The sequence below is a fragment of the Labrus bergylta genome, chromosome 19 (genome assembly GCF_963930695.1).
Source record: "Labrus bergylta chromosome 19, fLabBer1.1, whole genome shotgun sequence".
NCBI lineage: Eukaryota > Metazoa > Chordata > Actinopteri > Labriformes > Labridae > Labrus > Labrus bergylta.
The window spans coordinates 25,102,968-25,127,893 of NC_089213.1; the positions used below are offsets into that span (position 1 = coordinate 25,102,968).

Genomic DNA, 24,926 nt, shown 5'->3' on the forward strand with positions numbered 1-24,926 from the left:
AATTTCAAGTATCCTGTAAACAATACTGACAACAAATCCATGTTCATACACACTTCACACTCATGCTTGTACTTGGCACTACCAATTTGAGGGACTTGGCATTTCAGTGTTATTGGGGACACTGAAGAGACACGATAATGAATGAAAGACAATACAGGACAGCACAAACTACTACAAACTGACAAAAAACAGAAGTTGAACACATTTAAACCAACAATTTAACACACAAATGCAACACTCAACAGCATTTACTACAAACATTGAAGTTCAAGGTACCGATCAGGCAGGGACAGGAGCCACAGTCAAGCTGCCCCAGCTGAACTTTGCCACTGGTGTTTGGCTCTGGAAGAGGGGACTGGAAAGACAAGAAGGATAAGGGAGATGGAGGGGTCGGGGGCTCCAGTAGCAGCACTGGAACAGGGCCTGGGGCGAACTCACCGGAGGGTGCTTCGTGGGATGTGAAGTTGCTATCGGAGCTCTGACAGTGATGTGGTGCCTGGCTGTGGCTCTGAGTCTGTTGGAGGATGTTCAGGCACTCTCCCAGGCAGCTTAGTGTGGCAGCCGATGTGGCTTTGAGCAGCAACAGGTCCTGGTCCAGACAGGAGAGAGGGCCTCTGGTGGGAAGAGAGTCGATGGACTGAACCAGGTTCTTCTGCTGGCCCTCTGCTTGAGCCATCACCTGAGGGACAAAGCATTAAAAAGATAAAGATTTACTTCATTGATCCCGCAAGGGGAAATTCCGTTTTTACACTGTAAGTCATGCAACACACACATAGGCTGAAATATACAAACAAACAGGATCCTATGGACATGCACTAATGGAGAGATGTCAGAGTGACGGAGCTGCCCACAGTGGGCGCTCCTGAGCTGACGGTGGGGAGGAGGTTTGGTGCCTTGCTCAAGGGCACCTCAGCAGTGCTCAGGAAGCGATCTGGCACCTCTCCAGCTACCAGACCAACTTCCATATTTGGTCTGCACCGCGACTTGAGCCGGCGACCCTCCGGTTCCCAACCCAAGTCCCTACAGACTGAGCTACTGCCGGCCCCCAACACTTCCTCATCATCACTTAATAGATCCATACTGCTTCACTATTGTGTAGGAAGTAATGCAACTTTGCATGAATTCTGGCAATGCTACCCAACGTTTTGCCTACAGGCAACAACTCGTCAAGAACCATCTGCTCGAAGATCAGCACAGCCAAAAACAGAGACTGATAAAACTCTTCAAGCAAATCAAAAAAAACTTCTCCCCTGCTCCGACAGAGTCACACAACATTTCCTTGACTTCTCTCTGTATGACTCACCTTTCAGAGTCTAAATGTATCACAAAAGGAAGGAGACAAAGTCGGCTCTCGCTAGCGGGTAATAAGCCTCTCCCGAGGCTAATGAATCTAACTTGTTTATCAGCCCCGGAAATGTTGTTTTCATTAATATTGTATGGGTTCACACATCCAAACATCCTCTGCACACACTTGAATAACACATCAGTCTCCCTGCTTCACTACACAGATCTAGTTTTGAATGAGTGTGGCTGTGGGGTTTTTCTGTTTTCTTTTAAAGCACCTAGCCTGTACTTCAGCCGCTCACTCCTGCTGGGATAGGATAGGATAGGATAGGATAATACTTTATTGATCTTCAGAGGGGAAATTCGGGCTTTACAACAGCACAGACAAGAAAGCTCAAAAATACACATTAAACAGAATAGATAATAAAAATAAAAATAAAAATAAAAACAGGGGGTATATACAGTACAAAATGAATCATGAAGTTAACTCTATTGAGAATTGAGACAGTATTTGCAGAGAATGACAAGATAAAGTGACAAGTGATGATTAAAGTGACTTGGTATGATAAATAGCAGCAAGTAATGTAAACAGCAGAGAAGAGAGGCAGTGTTGTACCACAGTAATGCAGAGTGCAGTTATATAATATAATGTAGTATAATATAATATAATATAGTGCAATATGAACAATATAGTGTAATATAATGAAATGTTATATAATATAGACTGCTGTAGATGCTGTAGTTTTTGTCTCCAGTGCTTGTTATAAATAGATTCTTCCTGTTCAGCATTCTCATATCGTGTATAATTTTCACAGTGCCCTTCAGATAATCAAGGCTAGCTGTTTCACATGTTTCTGTGCCCTATTTAAACACAACACTGTAACCATTCATTAGAACTGCATCCTAACTTTTTTTCCCACTTTCTGTATTAGATAGTTACAAAATTCTTTATTCTATTCTCATGTGTCACGTAGTTGTGGATACGTGTTCATGTAATTGTAAAAAAATAAAAATTAAAAAAAAGACTCAGGATGATTTTCAGTGTAAACGAATCCTAACAGCCAGAGGTCCAAGAGAGTTTTGAAGATGACTCGGAGAGAAACTGTAAAAGTTTTTAAAAAAATGATAAGACTCTAAAAACTGAGAATATGGACGGGAAGCAGAGTGGAAGATTTGATGGATGTTGGAAATCTGTCAACAGGCTGACAAAGATTTGCGATCAACAGGTGATAGATAGTTTAAAGGATAAATCAGAATTTGTGAAGTCCTTAACTTGAGAGGTCAAACATTTTAATTTGGGATGGGATCTAGTGGCTCATTTAGGGGTTATTACACAGCTGTGTTAGGGAGCAGTCACACTGGCCATCCGTACCGTGCCCAAGAACGCTTCAACCCTAAAGTCTAGTTCGTTTGGCCAGTGGGATCACCATACCTGGCACACGTCCAAGAGGTGTGCTTCAGCACGCGGGTACACAACGCTGACAGCCTCTCAAGAGGTTATCGTGCTTAAGCAACAATAGTCCTGTGTAGTGTGACCGCGGGCCATGCCGGCCAATTGTGCTTGAGTACAGCACGGTACAGATGGCCAGTGTGACCGCGCCCTTAAATACTTGATTCTGATTGGCCAAATATGCATAACAATGGTCTGCTATCCCTTGATGATCACTGTTGCTAAGCAGAACAAACCATAAATAAGAGCACCAGATGGTTTGATGAATATGAAAATGATGTGCATTTTCATCTCTGGACTTTTGGCAGTCACCAGTTCTGATCCCAGATGAACACCTGAGAAGATAGACGGCAATTTATTGGAAAGAACTGCAGCACATGGAAGTGCCGGTTTGGTAGCAGCAGCGGTGGCAAGGCTAACCTTGTTAGCTGGGATTAGCTCTGCTAACAGTTTTCTGTTTCAGTTTTTTTACTTTACTGCAATCACGGAGACAATTAAAAGACAACATAAACGTATTACATAATTTAATACATTTACTCACCTTGTCAACAAATACATTAAGTACACATTTACGGCAGTAAACCTCGTGAAGCCACTCTACTGGTAATAATGTACATAAGATATGATATGTAATCCAAGCAGAACACTCAAAGTGATAAAACTACAGTGATTTTTACCTCTACCTGTTTGGTTTACAGGATGAGTGTGTGACACAGTGTGGTGTGTGTGTATTGCTTTCTTCGGTACATTCAGTCATAAAGTGCATGTGAATATTTTAAGCAACGCTGCAGAACTGTGCATATCAATCCCTTTTAAGTACACAAGAACATGCAGTATGGAAAAATAGGCAGGAAAGTAGAGATTTTAGCAGAAGCATGGCTGCATCTGTAGTGCACCAGTAATACCAGTCATCAGAGCTGCTTCAGGCTCTATATTCCATGAAGGGGCCTTTACCAGGTGGCTGTACAAATCTCTGAGCAATTTTGTTGCTATGAAACCTTCCATGCTTAAAAATAACACAGCTCACTAAGTTTTATTGTGCTCAGTGAGACACATCAATAAGCAACACAATAGATTTATACAAATATGGATAACAGCTGTAGTGGAATGGATTTTTATGCTTTAGCAAATGGAGACACAAATATGAGATTCAGATGATAAAAATGATAGAAAGAAAGAAAGAACACACACTACCCATTACAAATAACACATAAGACGTTACCTTCTAATGGTCATGTGTCAACATCAAAGTCAAGCTCATAAAGTACATGGCTTTCACCAAAGACTTAAACCAAAAATATATATAAAGCTTATATTTTAGTTTTGTCCTGTTACACATGAACATAAAGGAGACCTTTACCCCAAGTCAGAGCACACACACACACACACACACACACACACACACACACACACACACACACACACACACACACACACACACACACACACACACACACACACACACACACACACACACACACACACACACACACACACACACACACACACACACACACACACACACACACACACACACACACCCGAGTGTTCCAGCTCTACAGCAGCAGTGTGAGAGCCCAGTGGTGCTGCTTCTCTCAGAGTCGAGGCGTTTGATGAGTCCACATCAGCTGTGACATGCCGGCTGGGAGACGGTAATGTGGTTTGACTCCCACTGTCACACAGTCAGAGACAGAGACAGATGCATGCATGGGTGGACAGATAGATGAGAGATGACAGCATGACAACAGCCAGAACATTCAAACCAAGCCTGCATATCTACATACTAAACGCTATGATCCATTACAGATAAGAGAGAGGGATGCTGCAACTTCATTTTGTTAAAATGTTTCACCCTCAAATTAAGAGGGATGATACACCCATCACAAGCTGATGACAGAGGTTTTTATGTGAAGAGTCCATCAGTATTAACTAATCCATTCACACACAATCACATACTGCAGACAAAGCAGTGGGAGCTACATGGGGTGAAGTGTCTTGACACATCAGACATGTGGCTGCGGGAGCTGGGGATCGAACCTCCGACTCTCCGGTTAGACCGACTCTACCACTGAGCCACAGAAAATAATCAAGGCAGTTCTGATATACAATATGACAGTGTGAATAGATCTAGCATAGTGAAAAAAGTCGTTCTGCAACTTGACATTTCTTTCCTCAGTGTAACACCAGGAGCCTTATTTATATTATCTACATTTATCTGCATGTTTCAATTCATCCTGCAGCCTGTGACATCAGAGTCTGTTGACAGTTGCTACGATGGCTTGCTAGATCTGAAAAAAGATGCTAAAAGAGAGATTGGCTTGTGTTAAAGAAACTAGTCGCTCACCCTGACTCGATGACCCGCCGTCAGCTCTGTATACTTAACCACTACTGCCTGTTTGATGGAATGACTGAAAATCCTCAAGCAAACATGTGTGTTAATGTGTCAATATGAACCTCTTTGGTTGAAAAAGATGATGATTTCCTCCTTACACCACTTTCTTGTTATAGCTTTCTTTGATGCCACCAGTAGTATTCCAGCCAGGTATCTGTCTTTGCTTTGTATATTTTCCTGTGTTAAATTTCCCAGATACAGCACTTCACAAGTCTTAGGAAGTTCATAACCTAAAATTGCTTTCATTCCTTTCCACACTTCATCCCAGTACTCAGTCATTTTCACACATTGCCAAAAAACATGAGCGTGATCAACATTATGTTCCCCACACTGTCTTCAGCAAGGCTGTGGGACAAGTGAGAATCTTCCTTTAAGTTTTGGTGTTATGAAAAATCTCTTTAGTTCCTTTTCCCATTTATCTCTAATGTACAGAGTTGAAGTTTTTCTATTTCTCACCATATTTTGATACAACACTGAAATTACTCTCTTGAATTGACCTCTATATGCATAACACAATGTTACAATCAATCCGTTTAATTCAAGTGGGGAATCCGGCTTTATCTCCTTATTGAAATAATCTCTGATTTGTAGGTACATGTAGAAATCTTTGTTTTCTAAGTTTGAAATTAGTGTCATAGGCCATCCAACTCAAAATCTTTGCTTCCTTCTCCAATTTGTATTTCTTAACTACTTTAAACCAGATTCCCAAGGTGAACCCAGTGATTGAATTCAATAATCCCTCCTTTTCCTTATACATGTTTCTGTTCGCAATCATACTCTGCACGTGGCACCCTTCCATGTTCAACTCAATCTCCTTCCATCCTGTAAAAATAATTAGCATCACACCAACCTATCAAGGGCCGGAGTTGAGCGGCATAATAATATTCTTGGAGGTTAGGCAATGCCAAGCCTCCCTCGTCTTTGGGTATCTGAAGTGTAGGGAATCTAATTCTCGGTTTATGCCCATTCCAGATGAATCGTAAAATGTTATTGTCCCACTCTTGAAATTGAGAGGGAGGAATTTGCACCAGCAAACACTGAAACAAGTACAAGAGTCTTGGTAGCACATTCATCTTGATGATTTCAATCCTTGAGCTGAAATCTAACATCAATACTGACCATCTATCCATATCCTTAAACATCTCCTGGTTAAGGGGTTTGTAATTAATTTCAAACAATTTGGATAATGTATTTGTAATGTTTATTCCTAAGTAATGAATTGTTCTTTTGCTCCAGTCGAAATCATATGTTTGTTGTATTTCTTTAGATGGTGTGTAATTAAATGGCAAGAGCTGTGTTTTCTCCACATTTAGTTTATATCCTGAAAGGTAACCATAATTTTCCAATAGTGTCATCAACTTTGGAAGACAGGTGTCTGGTTGTTTTAGATGAATCAAAACATCATCTGCGAATAGCCCAATTTTGTGCTCCCTGCCTCCCACTTCCACCCCCCTTATTTCTTCATTTTGCCTTATTGCTTGAGCGAGCAGGTCAATAAAGATTGAGACGAGCGTAGGGGACAGACAGCAGCCCTGTCTGGTAGACCTTTCTAACTTAAACTCTCTGGTTAGACTCCCATTTATTTTTATTCTTGCCCTTGGATCCTGATATAATGTCTTAATACAATTAACTGAGTCTTGGTTGAACCCAAATTTCTCCAAGCAAAGGTATAAAAACTTCCAGCGAACGCTGTCGAAAGCTTTTTCAGCATCCAAACTAATTAATATAGCACTTTCTCCTTTTCTTTGTATTTCTTCAATTATATGTAGCGTCCTTCTTATATTATCTTGCGTCTGTCTTCCCTTGATAAAACCCGATTGATGAATCAATTCTGACATAAAGGTTTCAAATCTATTACATAAAATGGATGTGTACAACTTGTAGTCACAATTTAGCATTGATATCGGCCTATATTTTTCACATAATTCTCTGTCTTTACCTCCTTTGGGAATTACTGTGATAATGGCCTCTTTCCATGAGGAAGGTAGGTTTCCATTTTTTAATGTTTGATTAAATTATGCTAGTAACATTGGATTTAGTTCCTTTCTTAACATTCTGTACCATTCAGGTGAATAGCCATCACTTCCTGGGGCCTTGTTAGACTCGAGTTTCTTAATTGCATTTTCTAATTCTTTTTCTGTGATCTCTGAGTTTAAGATTACATTTTGGGATTCACCTATTGCTGGAAGGTCTAATGAATTTAAGAACGCTTTAACCATGTCCTCTTCTCCAGAGGCAGGTTGTAAGTACAGCTTTTTATAATATTCTTCAAACACATTTTCTATCTCTTCTGGTTCATAAAGTAACGCTTTAGACATAGGTTCTCTAATTTTATGAATTGTGCCAAGTTGTTGTTTATTCCTAAGTCGCCTAGCCAGTGATATTGTTGCTTTTGGTCCCCCCTCATAGTAGATTTGTCTTAGGAATCTAATTTTCTTTTTCACTTCTTTCTCTAAAATGTCATCTATAACTTTCCTAACCTTTTTAATTTGGTTGTACTTCTCTGGGTCATTTGTGTTTTTATGTTCCTGTTCTAACTTTTTAAGCTCTCCAATTTTATCCTGATACTCTTTCAGTCTCGCTTTTTTTTGATGCGCTCCGTATGATATTAGCTTTCTCCTCATCACAGCTTTCATAGCATCCCACAGAATAGTGGGATCTACTTCACCATTATCGTTCTCTTTTCTATAAGAGTTGATGTCATTCTTTATTTTCGCCATCAGGGATTTATCATTAAGCATGCTAATATTCAATCTCCAAGTTGTATTCTTTTCTCTCTTATTTAAATGTAATTTCAGATATACGTTACAATGATCTGATAGATCAGCTACTCCTATCTTACATTCCTCGACCCTAAATCTTTCTTCTGAGCTCATAAAAAAGTAATCAATTCTTGAGTGGGTTCAATGAGGTGCAGAGTAAAAGGTATAGTCCCTCTCAAGCGGGTGGGTTTCTCTCCAAATGTCCACTATTCCCAACTCTGTCAGTGTTGTATTTATAAATCTGGCCAGGTGCGTTTTACTACTTTTCTTTGTACTGTTTGTGTCTACGTTATGTTTTAGTGCAACATTCATATCACCTCCACAGATCAGAATCCCCTCCGTTTCTAGAGTAATAATATTGAACAGTACCTTGAAAAAGTGTTTTAACCGATTCTGGGGGTGCGTATATATTGAATAACGTGACCAATTGGTCTCCTAATTTACCCTTCACCATAGCGTAGTGGCCTTCTTTGTCCTTTACCTCTTTTAAGTTTTCAAATTTTATCATGTTAGAAACCAGAATTGCCACACCTCTTGCCACACCTGCTGCCCTTTCTATATGAGCTATAGAAGGTGTTTCAAAAACCCATGGTCTTTAATTTTTCATGTTCCTGTTGTGACAGGTGGGTCAAGAAATTACCTGTGCTTTCTCTTTTTTAAATGTATTAAGTACTTTACCCCTTTTTTTGGTATTATTCAACCCATTCACATTCAGAGAGGCTATTTTTAGTGCTTCAAGTCTCATTCTTTCCCTCTTTTGAGTGCTTCTTTGTTTTCCTGACACCAATAACAACATGAACTGTCAAAACTAAAACAACAAGAACAAGAACAAAATGAACAAACTTCCAATAGCATAGGGCTCCCTCTCTATGCTAGGGACCCAAATGCCCGTTGGGCGGCAAAGGGAAAGTCCTTCTTCTCAAGAAGGGCCACTCACTAGCGGAAGGCAATGACTCTCCGAGGAGTCTTCCTTTCCTTCTAGATAGGTCCAACATATATCCTGCAAACTTTTCCTGCCAGTCGAGTAATTCTCAATTTCAGATTAGACGTTTCTAACGGGAGGAATGCTGTCGATTTGCACAAAAGTCTTTGTGCTTAGGTAGAAGAAACAAACAAACTAAAATATGGTCAAGTATAACCATTCTAGATGGTGAACCCTTAAGAAATAGAGTTAGTGGAAAGTAAATAGTAAGATTTCACCTGGTTCAAAACTTAAATATTCTGTATCTGTCTCTAGATATTTAAATTAAAATATGCCTATGTCCTGCTTACAGCTTCCTCCCGTTCCTCAGTTGTTATCCTCATCTTCGAAACTCCTGCAGCTTTTGCTTTGCTCTTTGGCTCGCCTCACTCCGCACAGTTGCCATGGAAACGCTCTCTGTATACGGTCCTCCATCGAATCTCCCTCCTCTGTGTGTCTCACCTGCAGTTTGAGCCCCTTCTCCTCCATATCTGTCGCTGCTTCCCTTGCGCTGTTGTAGAATCTGGGGCCCTCGGATCAGTGTATTTTAATCCTCGTCAGCGGCGTCTGGAATTTGATCCCCTTTTCCTTCAGCACCTTTTTTATTTCGGAGTAGGATTTGCATTTCTGCACCACGTCATTTGCGTAATCGCGGTCGAAAAATATTGGTTTGTCGTCAATTTTGATGCGCTTTTGCCATATTTTCTTAACGAGCATTTCCTTTGTTTCGAATTGGAGAAAATTGACAATTATAGATCGCGGTGCTGCTCCAGGTCGCGGTCTCTCCGCCGCCGCTCTGTGCGCCCGTTGAATCTGCAGGCAAGTTTCCTCATCCAGTGCCAATTCTCTCCGTAGTAAACTCTCCACAAATCGGGACACAGAGTCCCCCTCTGCACCCCGAAAATGCGCACATTGTTCTTTCGTGACCTCCCCTCCAAGTCAGTCACTTTTTCTCTCAGACTTCTGTGTTTTGAGCGCGGTCAGCAGTACTTCTTTGGCCTCCATGCGCCATTCTTCAAGTTCCCCTATACGTGTTTGAGCCTCTTCGATACTTTGCTTTTGTTCCTGTATTTCCTTGTTGTTAACTGACAGTTTTCTGTCTGTTTGCTCTTTAAAGGTGTTGAATTCCTGCCTGAAGTCAGCTTTGAATTCTTCCTTAAATGTCACTAAGTCCTGTTTTATTTTTGGTTTGAGTCCTCGTATTTCTCTCGTTAAGCTAGTTAGCCCCTCGTGCAGCGTGTCGGCGTTAGCTCGCTGCATGTTGTCGACTGCGGAGTTTTCATCCATGTCCAGTTCTCCTCCCGTTTTATTCTGGAGTTTTTGCGTTAGTCGTCTGCTTCGTTTGGTTCCCCCACTCATTCCTTGGAATAGTTGATAATGTATTTAAGTTTTTGTGTTTTAGTGGGGTTATTTTATCCTCGACTGGCTGGAGCTCTGGCTTAAGCTTGCGAAATCGGAAGTCGATGATTTCAATATTTTAAATGACAAATGCTTTTACTAAATGAGATATGACATTCCTTATATGCGACTGTGCAGACTGGAACAGATCTTGTTTGTGGAGTCAGGTGAGCCTAATCCGGTTAGATCACAACAATACTTCTTGGTCAAACCATAGAGCTGTGCTTCTGCAGCTGCTGGGCTTACACTTTATATCTGAGACTTCCTGCCTAGTGTGAGGATGGATCAGTGAGTTCAACAGTGCAAACTGAGTCGGAGGATCATGTGGAGATTCACTGAGGTGCAAACATCACTTCATGGTTTGAAAAGAAAGTTGCATGCATCACATTATTCTCAGCGATAGTGAGAAGAAATAGAAATCACAACATTCCTGATGTTTGACCATAAATCCACTGATAATCAGCTCTCAACAGCTTTCTGGTCTCTACTGCATAAATAACAGAGCAAGCAGACTCCTTTACTGTCGACTCGAGCATCCCTTAGGCCTTGTGCCAAACCCGTCAGTCAAAGTTATGAGCCTGAAATGAAGAAAGGAAGGAGAACAACAAATGACACGAGGAGGGAGGGAATACGGTTGGAAGTGAAAAGATGGCCGATACGAAATCAGGTCACATGAAGCAGCAGTCCTTTGGAAGCAGAAGAATGTGAAAAGCTGAATGACATATCAGAGAGGAATGTGTTTCCTCCGCCTGTAGAGAAAAACACAAGTACCGGAGGAGTGTTTGTTTTGCTTAATGATCACACCATCTGCTCTGTATTTACTCAAAGCGTCCCGGGTTCACTCGAGGAAACACACTCTGCTCCACAGAGGTGAGAAATGACTCCTCCGCTCACACTGATGGCGAGTTGCTCTCTTTCTGTCACAGAGTGAGTCAGTTAGAGGAGATATTCTTAGTGAGAAACAGCATGGCGCTTCTGAATGGGGAATTTAACGACTTGAAGACAGTCAGGTCTTCAATGAGCAAGAAGGCATGAAAGATTTAAATATGTATGCTCCAAGAACGGTGTCACCAGGATGAGAAGCAGATAAACTGTTGGAGGTAACACTTGAGTGTTTAACACATGGTTTGGCTAATTGTTCTCCATTCTTCTTCCCCACTGTTTGAGAAAAGGAAAAGAAGACACAAAGGTGCTCAGATCACACCGGGACACTTCAATGACCTGACACATTATTATGTAAGCATTGTTTTTGTATTCCTGTGGATTGATGTGCAGACACCATACAAAGCTGCTGTGTCCCAGTTTAAGACTGACAGTAAGAGAGAGAAGTCTACGGGGCGACCAACAGCTACATGTGAAAGATTGTCTCGTTATCAAAGTCAGTGGTTCCTAAAGTGAGGAGCGGGGACTCCCCAGGTCACAGGAAAAAACATGTTATCAATTATATTGTGAAATCTGCATCATCACTGTGAGATCCCATAACATCCTTCAGAACCCTCCTACTGTAAAACATATATATTATAGCAGTTTGAAATGTACATTTATAATGTTAAATTATTGAACCTGTGGACTCAAATTCCCCATTAAGGATGTCCCAAGGCGACTACCTTCCAAGTCATTTAATGCACATTTATATTCACATTATCTAGATCAAAATACAGCAAAGGGCCGGGTATCACCACTGATTGTCTGAATCGATTTGATTCCAATTCATTAGGTCCCAATTCGATATCTATAAATTTAGGGATATCTAAGTTACAATAACAATTCTGTTTCAATATGAGTTACATGAACGTTCTCATTCAGTCACCTGGTAAAACAGTTCAGCTAGATTCATTGCCTTTCTGCTCTGTCGACCAATCAGAGGCCGAGTCTGCGATCAGCTGACATGTAAGGGCCAATGAGAAACCACCATAGCCTGAAACAGACGTCACAGACTGTTCACAGCACAGAAATACAAACTGATTGAAATAAATAACGGGAATTGGAATTTAAGCCTATTAAAAGATCGATCTGTGGATTTGATGAATCGATATCAGATCATTCATATGAGAATTGATAGAAATCAGAAAATCGTTTTTTTTTTTTAAACCCAGTCCTTAAAGCCGTGCTAAGAGATGCCATCCGTCCACTGTGCTGGTTTACATCCATGTTGTAGAGCGTTACAGCAGTAGACATGAACCAGAGCTACAGACTACTGGTGGGCGGCTGCTTAGACAGGAGTGACTAGTTATTCTAGAGCTAGCTAGCAAGGGGGGACACTTGATCGTTTAATCGGCTAATACCACACATCAATATATGAATCCTAATCTTTGTTCTCTAAATAAGTTGCTAAAGGAAGCGAATATATATATAAAAAAACATTTATATGTTCAGCTTTTTTTTTTTTCAGGAGCAACCACAACAAAACACCAAAAAGTCATTTGCGGGGATGCAACAACATTTTCCACCATAACAAACATGACCTCCCTCCTGTCAGCTTCTATTTCTCTGCTCTGTCGCCCCATTGTGTTTGAGCAGAAGTGTTTTATATTTAGAAAGCCTCTTGTCTCTCCTTGTCCATGTTTCATTCTCCTTCCAAACTGTTAAGTCATCTTATCTACATAATTCAGGAGCCAGATGCACAGCTGCTTGGCAACAAACTGAAAAGAACATTTTTATCTCTTTAGAAAGGCTGAAAGCAAATACTGCTGCAGCAAATTGCTCTATAGTTTGGGAGTCAGGCGTACAATCATGTCTTCATCATATCTTTATCATTTTCGCTTCAGAAAACTCAACTTCAGGCATTATGTCCTGCAATGAATCAACATTAACTAACTGCTGACAGAAGAAGACACATGAATAAAACAATCTTCTTTTACAGACTAGCACAGGACACAATGAGCTGTGCTGAGTTTATGTAGAAGATGAGGACCACAAGTGACAGGCCTGGTGACTGAGGCGGGGGGAAGTGCTGAGGATTTGAACTTAAGCACGGGGATTTGTAATTAACTGAGGATGTGCTTACAGGTCTGTAAATTTAAACTCCAATGGAAATAGTGGTAAAAACGATTAATATGTAAAGATTTAGGGATTAAAGGAAAATGTGGCCGGGAATACTAAATGCTCAGTATGGATTAAAAACACCTTTACTATAAACTTCTGTTATACATAGACACTTTTTAAATCTCATGCTGCCCCACCGGCTCGTCCCTGTCATCGGCCATGTTAATCAGTATTGATAGATACGGTAAAAATGCCAACAAAGCTGAACTAACAGTAAACAGTGAGCACACTGCAGTCAGGGTCGAGGCTGCCAGGAAGCCAGAAATATCTGCTGAACTCACTGCACCAGCGTCCCACCTGAGACCAGAGTGCAGGCTCTGAAGACAGGAAAGCTTTCATCAAGAGTTTCTTTCAAATGATAAAAACAGACAAACTGAAACCTTTGTTTTACTCTAGCATTAGAGGGGGTTTCAAGATAACTCAATTTGACACAATTTGTGAGTTTATCCATCACTAAATAGTTTTCTTAAGAACCTTAAGAAAGCAAAAGGTGTACTGCGAGATACACCTTGAATTGGTCGCCAGTGGATCACAGGGCAAAGACAGACAAACAATCATGCTCACACTCACACCTACGAGCGATTTAGAGTCACCCATTAACCAACGAGCAAGTCTCTGGACTGTCAGAGGAAGCCAGAGTACGTGGAGGGAACCTACTTATGTTCAGTGAGACCAGGCAGACAGGCGCTAACCATTGCATCACCATGCAGTCCATACAATGAAGAAAATGTTTGATTCACCATGCATTTCGCATGGTGACTCAAACATCCTGTTCGGGCCATAGCAGACCTGCCCAACCAGAAGTAAACATGCTAGCAGATTAGCTTGCCGTTAAAATAGTTTACCTAGCCTCACTGTTCTTATGACAATCCTGACATAATGACTTATTGATGTTCAATTTATGTGTAATTAGATATCCAGCACATGTGTGGATGGTTAAGAGAATCTGTTAAAACTGTTGAGTATGAACACTTTCACTCAGCTGCACACATGTAGTGTTCACACTGTTATATCAATCTACATAGATTATAATGATCAAACAGAACTATGATTTCATCTTGTCTTGCCATCTCTTAGCATATCCATCAATGCAACTCCTTCCAGAAGTCTCCATATGTTGTTATATGTCTTTAACACCCACCTCTTTGACCTCCAGCAGCCGTCCTGGGTACTGACTCTTGGCCCGCCGAGCAGCAGCCGGAGATTTGTGGTGGGTGATGGTGACGATGTTGCCGGGCGAGGCCGTGTGGCTCAGGTGCCTCTGAGAACCCGGGGATGAAGATGGTGTGAGGTGGGGGAGGAGGGAGAAGCTACGGGTCCGACCGGTGGACGAGCCCTGGAGGAAGAAGGGGAGGACACAGAACGAGAGAGAGAGAGAGGATAGAGATAATAAATGAATCAAATCATGCAACAACCTGCAATTTTTCATTAGGGCTAACTATTAGCAAGAAATGAGCCCTATGATGCTAAAGTTGTTTTAATAATCTGTTGTTTCACTGGTGAAGGACTTGAAACGACCCGAGATAGAAATCTTCAATCTGTAGATTTCCAAAGAAGTTACAATAATGTGTCCTGACATTATCATGACACATGAATACAGTTCTGTGAGGATCAGGTGAGTTGGATAAAAAAAGGTAGTCATCCCTTTTGTGTTTTTGTCATTTTCTGGGTTACAGCTGAAGTCACTTTTCATTCTTCACTTCCCCTCTGTGACTATTGTCTCTTCCGCTCGCTGACTGCAGTGATGTCAGGAGAGTATCTCTCTGTGTCTCTACTCTTTATTAGTTTACAGCAGAGGAAGGAGAAACCAGAGATCCAGAGATTTACCTCCAAGACGAGCGCAGAGGTCCGGTCACTGCAGCAGCCGACGTGTAGCTCAGAACATTTAGAGGGAAGCACTCAGCCTTTGGTCTTTAACAGTGACCAAACTACATGCTAAATATAAGGGGTGTGTAAGGGTTTAATTCCTTTATTAAGCTCAAATAGAAACAACATTAATTATGGAAGCTCTGAGAGGCAAGGGAATAAAATAAAAATAACATTTATTTCCCCCCTGTTTTTTTGACTTATGACATTTTTGCTACACAATCTTCATATTTCTTCCTTGGTGGAAAAAAAAAAGTTCAGCTGCATCATTAATCTGTTCCTTTTTTGCATTTGTGAAAAAAGATGAAAGAGTTTTGGCTATGTTTGCATTTTCTATAAAATCCTGTACTTTCCCACCAATTAAAAAAAATCTCTTAACAAGTCAATTATGTCTCAAATGAAATTCTAATGGGCACAGAAAGCCTAGTTGTTCATTTGCGCACTCAATGTATGGAGGCTACAGTCCTCCAAGCGGGTTCAAATCCAGGGTTCAAATCCGACCTGTGACCTCATGTAATTCCCCACTCTCTCGCTCTCTCCCTGATTTCTAACTATATCTACTTCAGTCTTTTAAAAATAAAAATAAATTCTTAAACCCATTTTTTATTCAAAACAAGTAAAAAAAAAAGATTGATTAAAAATTAAGGGGCGCCTGTAGCGTAGTGGTTAATGCATGCTCCCATGTATGGAGGCCACAGTCCTCCAAGCAGGCGGCCCAGGTTCAAATCTCTATCTATCTACTGTCATATCTCTAAATAAAGGCATAAGCAGTCCCAAAAGAAAAACCTTAGAAAAGTTCAATATTGTCAACACACTTTCAGGTTGTCAAGATGTTTTAAAGACTTTATCATCACCGTACACACTAACACAGTAATAATGAACATATAAATGCATATTGTAACCAATTCAACAAACTAAAGGCCAACAAAGAGAGCACACTTTCTTTTTATTTATACAATCACAACTATGTGTACACATGAGGCCATAACCTGGACTATAGTCTCCTGATAGAACATGAAATGCAGCATTAGCCTGACAGACTCAGCTCAGGCTGTTTGACAGGTGCTCTGCCGTTAGTGGACTGTGGGCAGACTCTGCACTGCATGAGGCAGCGTGGGTAGATGGTACAAGGGTCAGCTGCTGACCTGTTCTTTCTACACTACAGGGAGAGACACTAATTACCCACTATAAGAGGGAAGGGAAAGAGTTTAGAGTTTGAAATAGTTTCATGAAAAAAATAATAAATTAATAACTTTTATTACCTTTCCTGATTTTTAACCTCATCATATAAAAAATATTCATACTTTGGTAAAAAAAAAAAACTGTATTTAAAGCCCATAACAGACAAAACTAGCAGGAGCTATCTCTTCATTGAAGCAGAAAGTCAACAACATCACCAGACCAAGCCAAAGTCTCCTGCTTGACTCTTCGTTCCCTTCCTGTCAGGAGTAGTGTGAGCATGTGCTTCATAGCTAAACACTGAGCACATACAGGGCTGGCTCACTTGTTCCTACATTAGGGGGTAAAAAAGATTCATCAGACGGATGGAGAGGAGTGTCATGTAATGCTGTGAGAATGATTTAGACTCCATCTCTGAGGAGATTATTGTCTTCTTAGTTTCACCAAATAATGACCAAATGAAAACCTTACCAGTATATCGTTTTAGAGGGAAGACATGTAAATGTGCAAGCAGTGTTAGATTTGTATGTTAGATTCACATACATAAATTGGAGTGCTGGAAAAAAATCCAAGCATAGCTACACCTACATCATTATTGATTTTTATAAAATAGCTGAATTACACGCTCCATATGGCCTCATAGCTCAGCCTTGGGTCAGCTGGTTTCTCAATACAGGGGCTGAGCTGACCCTCGTCTACTGCAGGTCATATACTTACTATTGACATGACACCTCATCCAACCCTCCTTCATTCTTCAACTATGACTTTGGAAACATGGTTGGCAAACTGAATTTCGCCAACCAATGAACCAACCAATGAACCTTGAATTTTTTGTATTTATTTATTTATTTATTTTAAATTCAGCCAAATTTCGCTGCACGTTTGATTAGAGACTTGTCTTTTTTTCTCAATTTTAACAAGTTTCTGTGTGGAGATGATGAAAGCAAAGATCATCCATGTAGCAACGCTTACATTATTCATGAAGTAAGCTCAAAAGTTTGTGTTGAGATAATGATGGATCAAATGATCTCATGGGTCAGAAAGGTGTTCAATCCGCTCCATGGTAATTACAGAGGCTAACGTTTGTGATATATTTGCTAAATATTTCCAGGTTTCCTCTGTATGATCCATTCTGAGGAGGAGGAAAGTAACATAACATATTTGTTCTTCTACCTCATCACTTTTAGAGTAAAATCCTCTCTAAGCCAAACGTGATAAATGTGTTTACTGCATCTGCATCGATCTACAATGTAAAAAGTGTCAGCACTCTTTTATCCAGTTTCTTAGAAGCCCTTTCGCCCCGGGCTCCTTTTTGTTACAATACATAAATCTTTGCTGCACCTTTCCTGTCTAAGAGGTCTGTTATCAGAGATGTAGGCGAAGCCTCCACAGCTGGCTGCCTCATCACCACAGCGGCCGCGATAATGATCTGAGAGGCAGACAGCGGCGCTCTGGGACAGATTAGACCACAGCAGTGGGTACAGTAATAACAGCTGCTGTCGTGGCAAAGCCTTGCAGTCAACCAACAGGAACAAAACACCCGTTCAGCTCTGCCTGGCGTCCTCCTTCAACTTTTCTTTGCTTATCCAATGTTCTCTCATCTTCTAATTGCTTTTCTCATCATGGCTGAGCAGAGTGAGAGTAATTGGACTTTCCTCCTTGCTCCAGCTGTGCAGCAGTTTGAAGAGGTGAGGATCTACATGTTGAATAAATCACTCTCAAGGATAATGAGGCTGCAGTATTTAATGCTTTAAATGACTTGAAAGAGTCTTTCTGAGGAGAAAAGTCAGCGTGGGAAAGAGGGTGAGTGTCCCTGTTTTTTCCTTTCTCATGTTTGAAGGTGAAATGATGTTTGTGTAAACTAAATGTTGAGTAAAGAACTTCAGGGTGTGTAGTGTGTGTGTGTGTGTGTGTGTGTGTGTGTGTGTGTGTGTGTGTGTGTGTGTGTGTGTGTGTGTGTGTGTGTGTGTGTGTGTGTGTGTGTGTGTGTGTGTGTGGACTCACCAGCGCGTCCTGGCCTCCTCCAGCTCTGTCAACACTCAGGTGTTCATCTGAGTCCTTCAGCTTCCTCACCTGAAACAAAACAACAAACAGAAAACATTTCATTATGATGAGATAAGAAATACTTTATCGGTTCCATATTTGTGGATATTTAATTGTTACAGCAGCTCAAAGTCTAGGACAGGGCTCATCAAGTGAACGATAACTAAAGTCAAATGACTAACTATTGACAAGAATAACAGAATGATCACACATATACACTGTGTATTAAACAACTTCAATCAATTAGAAAACTAGATCTTTAACTGGGGGGAATAAATATGTTTACTGAACATTTGTGTACATCATACACTCATGTAAAAAGCACTTCATAGTGCAAAAAAGGCGATTGAGCTCATAAGAAGCCAAAATAATGTGTCTACTATTTTGACTTTTGTTTGTAGTTTCAGCGTTTTGATTGAATAGACTCAACAGTTGAACCCTTTCCTTTGAACAAGCTCACCAGGCTTTGTGCTGGTGTAAAGACCTCGAGATCAAATCTAACTCAACCTCCAAAAACATAAGAAATGAGGTGACGTGCAGCGCCAGTGACCTAGTGGTTAGTGCGCGGCTCCATGTATGGAAGCTATAATCCTCCAAGCATTGTTCAGGCAGTCAACTCCTGCTGCACTGATTTCACATTTGGACTGCCTGTTTCTCAACAATCACCTCAATACACCTCCTTCCAATTAGCCGTCTCTCCCTCTGCTCCTTCACTGCCAGCTCTGACCTGCACCAGTTCTGTTCTCCTGCTCAGCCCCACCACCACCCCAGCATCCACCTGTAGGCTCCGACTGAAGGATTTAAGATATCATCCCAACACAACCTCAAATTTCTGCATGTGAAATAAAAGTATGAGGAGCGATGAGGTCGGAGCCTAGACGCCAAACACAAACTTTGTTCTGCTGCGATAATATTTCAAAGGATACAAATGTGACTGTTATTCACTTAAAAGAATGGGGGCGTCGCAGCCTAGTGGTTATAGCATAGCTGGTGCAATTCAATGGCTGGTGTAGTCCTCCAATGGGGGCGGTCCTGGTTCAAATCCAGCCTGTGGCTCCTTTCCTGCATGTTGTTCCCCTCTCTCTCTCCTGATTTCTGACTCTATCCACTGTCCTATCTCTCTAATAAAGGCAGAAAAAGACCAAAAATAAAAAGTCCTCAGAACATAAAAAGTATTAGAAAAAAAACAACAACTCTCAAACAGCATCAAAAAATACAAAACTTTGTTTCCTTCACAAAATCATTGTTCATAGCATGGCAGCTGTACTGAGTTGCATTGTCTTACACAGATGTTCCTAACAAAACAATAACAGATGAATGCAACAGAACACAGCACTTAGAAAGACCCGCAGCATTTTTGCGAAAGTCGTTGATGTCAGAAAACTTTTGTGTTTCCAGATTTGAAACTGCTTTGATAAACACAAGTCTCCAAACTAACTCCAAAAATACAGAAAAAAAACCCCCAGTGGTAGTTCATTCAGTCTGAGCTGCAGCAACAGTAAAATGTGCTTTCACTGCTAACATGCATAAAGTTTAATTCCAAAAGTTTGCACAAAGAGATAAATAAAAGTTTGGATTATTTCCTGTCTTGGTGCACTGGTGGTTTACCTGCAGCAGAGTGTTAGGAGGAGCTCTATAACAAGCCTCACTCTCCACTGGATCACGGGGGGGAGGTTTCTCAGGGCCCCCCACTGAGAAACAGACAGCACACACAAATACACCAACTAATCCCTCAAGCCAAAGAATTAAAAAAATACCCCAAAAAAGCACATGGCAAAATTTTAATCCTTGGAGCCCATATTAACTGCTGGTGGATAAGGAAGTTACAACAAACATCCTGCAATGTAATCTTTAAGAAATGAGCCCACTGAGCTATCAGGAGGACGGTTAAACCACAGACACTTTCATCCTTTAAAAAAAAAAGCAGCAGGAAAATCCTATCCTACTTCCTCAGATCACTTTCTATCAATGGAAGAGTTCAAAGTATTCCTGAGAGAGACGAGCATGAGGAGCTACATGTGCAAATTCCAATAAAACATTTTGTCCCTTATCTAACATTTAAAATAAATGTGTCTTCCATGTTTGATTGTTTATCTTAGTATTGGGAGTTTCCCTCACTTGTAGACTTTTGCTTTACTTCGTTATCTTCTATTCTACCTTTTCTCTCATCTTTCATTTATTTACTATGTTTTCAATCTGGGGTTTCATTCAAAACCTAAGAATTATACAGACAGCATTAGTGCTTTTTCCTTCTGTAAAGATGTGATGATAAGGTCCAGGAATATTATCTCTGTTTCCCTGAAGTGAAAAAAGTGTGAAAATCTGAATCAAGTGTTTTCATTCACTTCAATAAAAGTGAAAAGACCTTGCTCATGTTAAATCTACAGTCTGATATTGATTTTCTAGATTCTTCTTTTTTTACCGCTGTTTGGAAAATGTCAACAGAGAGCTATAACGTTTAGTTTTAATTATTAAAAAAACAGGACATTGAAAAAGGAAATAAAAATAACTTGATAAATATCTTAAATAATGAACACTTTGATGATGTGTGAATAAGCTCTCTTAACATCTGCAGTAATCACTGAAATAAACTCATCAACATTTTACACTTATTATAATCGAGGGACTTGAAGTGGTCATATTTGCTCATCCAGCCGTCACTCAAACAATGTTTGGTCAGTTAGCTTCAACTACAGACAGTTACACCTGGCAGCAGAGGTGCTGCTTGTCAACAGGCCAGGCAGGTAACTGGTGTAAGATTATTTTTGAATGCTGGCTGGAGGGGCCCCCAGTGAATTTTGCTGAGGGCCCCAACAGACTCTAGAATCACCACTTCCTGGCAGTTACACAGTTCAGTGTTGTAAACATTTACATTAGAGCATGAAGAGCTGACACTGTAGAGGCAGTTAGCTCAGACACCAGAGAGTGACTGGTTGTCATGATGTAGTATCCAATGAAGAGCTTGTTTGTGTTGTTAACACTTTGTGTTTACATTTACATGAGAACACACAGGGCTGCATCAGGGGGCAGTTCATTTAGCAGGCCACTTACTTTGCAAGTAAATACACTTGGCAGTTAAATCATTTAAATATTAAGAAAAAAATCAACATAAGAACTTTTTTTAAGCATAATCTTCAGTAATGGGGCGCAGCAGGATATAATCAGGAGAATTCACCTGGAGCCAGTGGGAGGGGGGGTGGTGACGTTTACATTCTGTGACTGCTGCACGGTGCATCGACTATATGCATGCAACCGCTACCATCTCCATGTATGTAATTGAACTGCTGCATTATGTTTCCTGTTCTCCACTATGTTCTTCTCCTGGCGAACTTCACACAGCATTGATATGAATATATATTGAGGTATTGCGAACCGTATTACTCAAGATTAGGTTTGACCTCATGAAGAGTTGTTGCCTCATTTAAGATTTCATAGAGTAAAAAAAGTAATTTAAGTTAGCCACAAAGATATGAATGACAGGATGAGAGAGAGAGCAGGAAACAATGCTCAGGTCATTGAAAAACAATCAGCAGCAGCAGCTTTAAAACTCTGCAGGGTTTTTCTTTAATGGGAGTCATGGAGGATTGTGACATTTGAAAAGAGAAATGACAATGGATACAAGATAATAATAAAAAAGTAACTAACTGAAAAGTGTCAGTGAATTAAAAGCAGAACAGAAAGATTAAGATAAGCTGGGACATAAGTTTTCTGGCTTGTGCAGAGGATATGAACCTATAGGTGTGCTCCTGTGCACAGAGCGGCTGAACCTGTTCTCAGGTAAACTGTCACACAAACACACACCAGAGAAAGAAATGTCAAGACTCTTCTGCTCACTTCTCCTCCTGAGGAACATACACAGAGAGCTTAAAGCAGGATCATGTTAACAACTCCGTGTGTGTGTGTGTGTGTGTGTGTGTGTGTGTGTGTGTGTGTGTGTGTGTGTGTGTGTGTGTGTGTGTTTACCTTGGCACTGCTGTCAGAGTGACGTCTGGCACATGCTTGGAGCTGACTGATCCAAAACTGCTGCTCCTTGGCATCGGACGCTGCAAAGACACGGACAACTCAAGTTAATTATTGAAATGACAAGCTTTAACCTTCTTCACACACAAGACTTTAAGAATAACCAAGACACGTGACACCAGTTCACACTAAAGCCAAGATGCACTTATAAGAAAACTGCTAGAGTTCAGACAAAGGGTGACGTAGGCTGCATGTTATGTCATCAGTGAGGACGCCTTCCTGGATGTCACCATGTGGCAACCTCCCATTTTTAAAAATGAAGCTAAGTGCAGAAGTGCAAAAAGCTGCAGTTCTTCAGGTGACTACTTGAGGCAGGCTGCAAAAGCTAAGGAATTGCCATAAGGTCCTTTATTGAAATGTAATTTTTCATCAAAATGCCTATTGAGGCTCATTTCCTCTTTAGTGGTAAAAACGGTTCAGGAGGTCGAATTTCTGTTTTATAACGCTTCTGTTCAAAATATTAAACCTAAGACATGTGCATAGATTTGCATAATTAGGGGTGAGTTTGAATTTTGCTGAGTTGACTGACAGGTGGCCGCGTTGTAGTCGTTTGTCAGGGGGCAAAAGGCCTTAGCGTCACCTTTCACCTTTTGCTTGCACTATTAAATATGCAACCGCCATCGATAGGCTTCACAACACCTCTCCCAGAAACCAACGAGTGGCAGCACTGAGACTACGTCCGTGGATGTCAGTGATCCCATTTACACTCAAATGATTATTCAGCCCGCCTTCTGTATAACATCCTCAGAGCAGGTACAACATCTGACCCTCTTCATTTCAACCTCTACTCTGAATTGACTATTCAGTATTTGAGAAACAGCAGTAATTCATCTGGACCATTTCTGAGCAGCACATAAACAGTGTGATACTCTCTGCTTGTGATTTCCCCCTCTGGCAGTAGACACAATACACCCTGTTATCTGAACACAAATAGCCAGTTGAAGGCTGGACTTGCTGACTAAGACAGAAAGCGGACGACCTAACAGTTGAAGAAGACTCTGACACTCTGCTTGTGTTGACCCTCTAAAGGTCAGATTGGAAATGAATATCTTTCTGATCCTGTTTCAGGGACTAATTATTGGAGGACAGTGACTCGGATCAGCCTGGTATCACTCAGTTCAGGCTGAAGGTCAACTGAGCACCAACAGAGCAAAACATTTAAAGGGGACATATTATGAAAAATCCACTTCTACAGTGTTGTTGAACATATATTTGGGTAACCTGAGTGTCTACTGACCCACAACATGTGAAATAAACCCATCCAGTCCTTTGTTTGTGGTCTGCATAAGTCTTACAACACAGAGAAAAATTATCTGTTTCAAATGTGCTCTCCTTGTGATGTCACAGTGGGATTCTGGTAAAAAAAAAAAGAGGGTGAGGTGGAAACATGAACATCTCACACCAAACATAAAATGTCATCATATACTAGGAAATCCTCAGCACGCTGACAGTATCTATAAACATTTCTCTGATAAGATAATCTGGGGGGTAGGCAGCATCTGAAGTCTTTACAGCTGACTTAATGCCTCTGGATTTAATGAAATGTGACAAGCGTTGATTGACACGCTGATGGAAATTGTTCCAACATATGGAGAATTCAATTTGCACTCGTCAGTCACTCGGGCTGAAGATGTCTGCCACAGTAACAAGAACGCCGTCAGAGCGCCTCTTTAGGGTGAAGAGCCAGCACCGAGAAAATGAGACTTTATAGAAACTCATGACAAGTGCAACATTGGAGATGTGATCCCTTCAGGAGTGGCTTCATACAGACACACCTGTGCCACGCTGTCTTTCTGCTAAAAGAAACAATCAACTTCACCGACATCAGTCACTGAAGAAGGAAAACATCCCCTGAGAGAGAGAGAGCGTCTAAATCTGATGTTTCTCTCTGATGTGCACAGGCCTTGCTGTAATTAAGGATAATTAGCTGTCTGTATTGAACGCAGCACTGTGCAGCGATGCTAATATGCACCTGTTTGCATGGTGACGGGGACTTGCCGTGCTCATTCAGGGAGAAAACTGATCTGACCTTTTTTTTAAAGCCAGTTTGGTGTCACAAGAGCTGCAGACCTTAAGGGGACACGCTGACAGCTCTATTTATTTGATGAATGCAGGACATGTGAGCAGGAAACCTCGGGGAAATGAGTAGCCGGGGCCGTCTTCCAATTGAAATGAGCGACAATAGACACTCAAAGTGGTCATATTTAAATGTCAATAAGAGGAAGATGACTGAGTCAGAGAGAGAATCCTCGTCTCCAGTCAATCATAGCCCCACCATGCTCGTCTCATTACACCACTCTTAATCACAGCAAAGTAAGAGATCGTATTGGTAGGAATAACGGTGAGTCAGAGGTTTAAAGCCTGTGATGGCAGTCAGTATATCTGTCTTCCTCATATTAAAAAGACTAAAACTCAAACTCAGTTTCTACTTTAGAATCAAATCTGTTCTGTCGAGTTTAAAAAGAGACGGCTTGAATCCACTTTGATGTCTGTGTTGAAGAGAGATGTTTTAAAACACTGTATCAT

The 24,926-nt window shown here is 40.9% G+C and overlaps 1 protein-coding gene across 2 annotated transcripts in view; it reads right to left on the reverse strand.

Moving 5' to 3' along the window:
* The window catches only part of LOC109988694 (oxysterol-binding protein-related protein 10), a 72,296-nt gene that overhangs the window by 26,730 nt on the left and 20,640 nt on the right, over positions 1-24,926 (reverse strand). Inside the window, exons 3-6 of one of the 2 annotated variants that reach the window (XM_065948364.1) lie at positions 22,344-22,423; positions 18,342-18,410; positions 14,434-14,628; positions 277-679 (exon numbers count right to left, since the gene is read on the reverse strand). In XM_065948364.1, coding sequence (XP_065804436.1) covers positions 277-679; positions 14,434-14,628; positions 18,342-18,410; positions 22,344-22,423 — 747 coding nt within the window. The remainder of the gene's footprint in view (positions 1-276; positions 680-14,433; positions 14,629-18,341; positions 18,411-22,343; positions 22,424-24,926) is intronic. The other variant, XM_020640267.3, reaches the window with a different exon arrangement.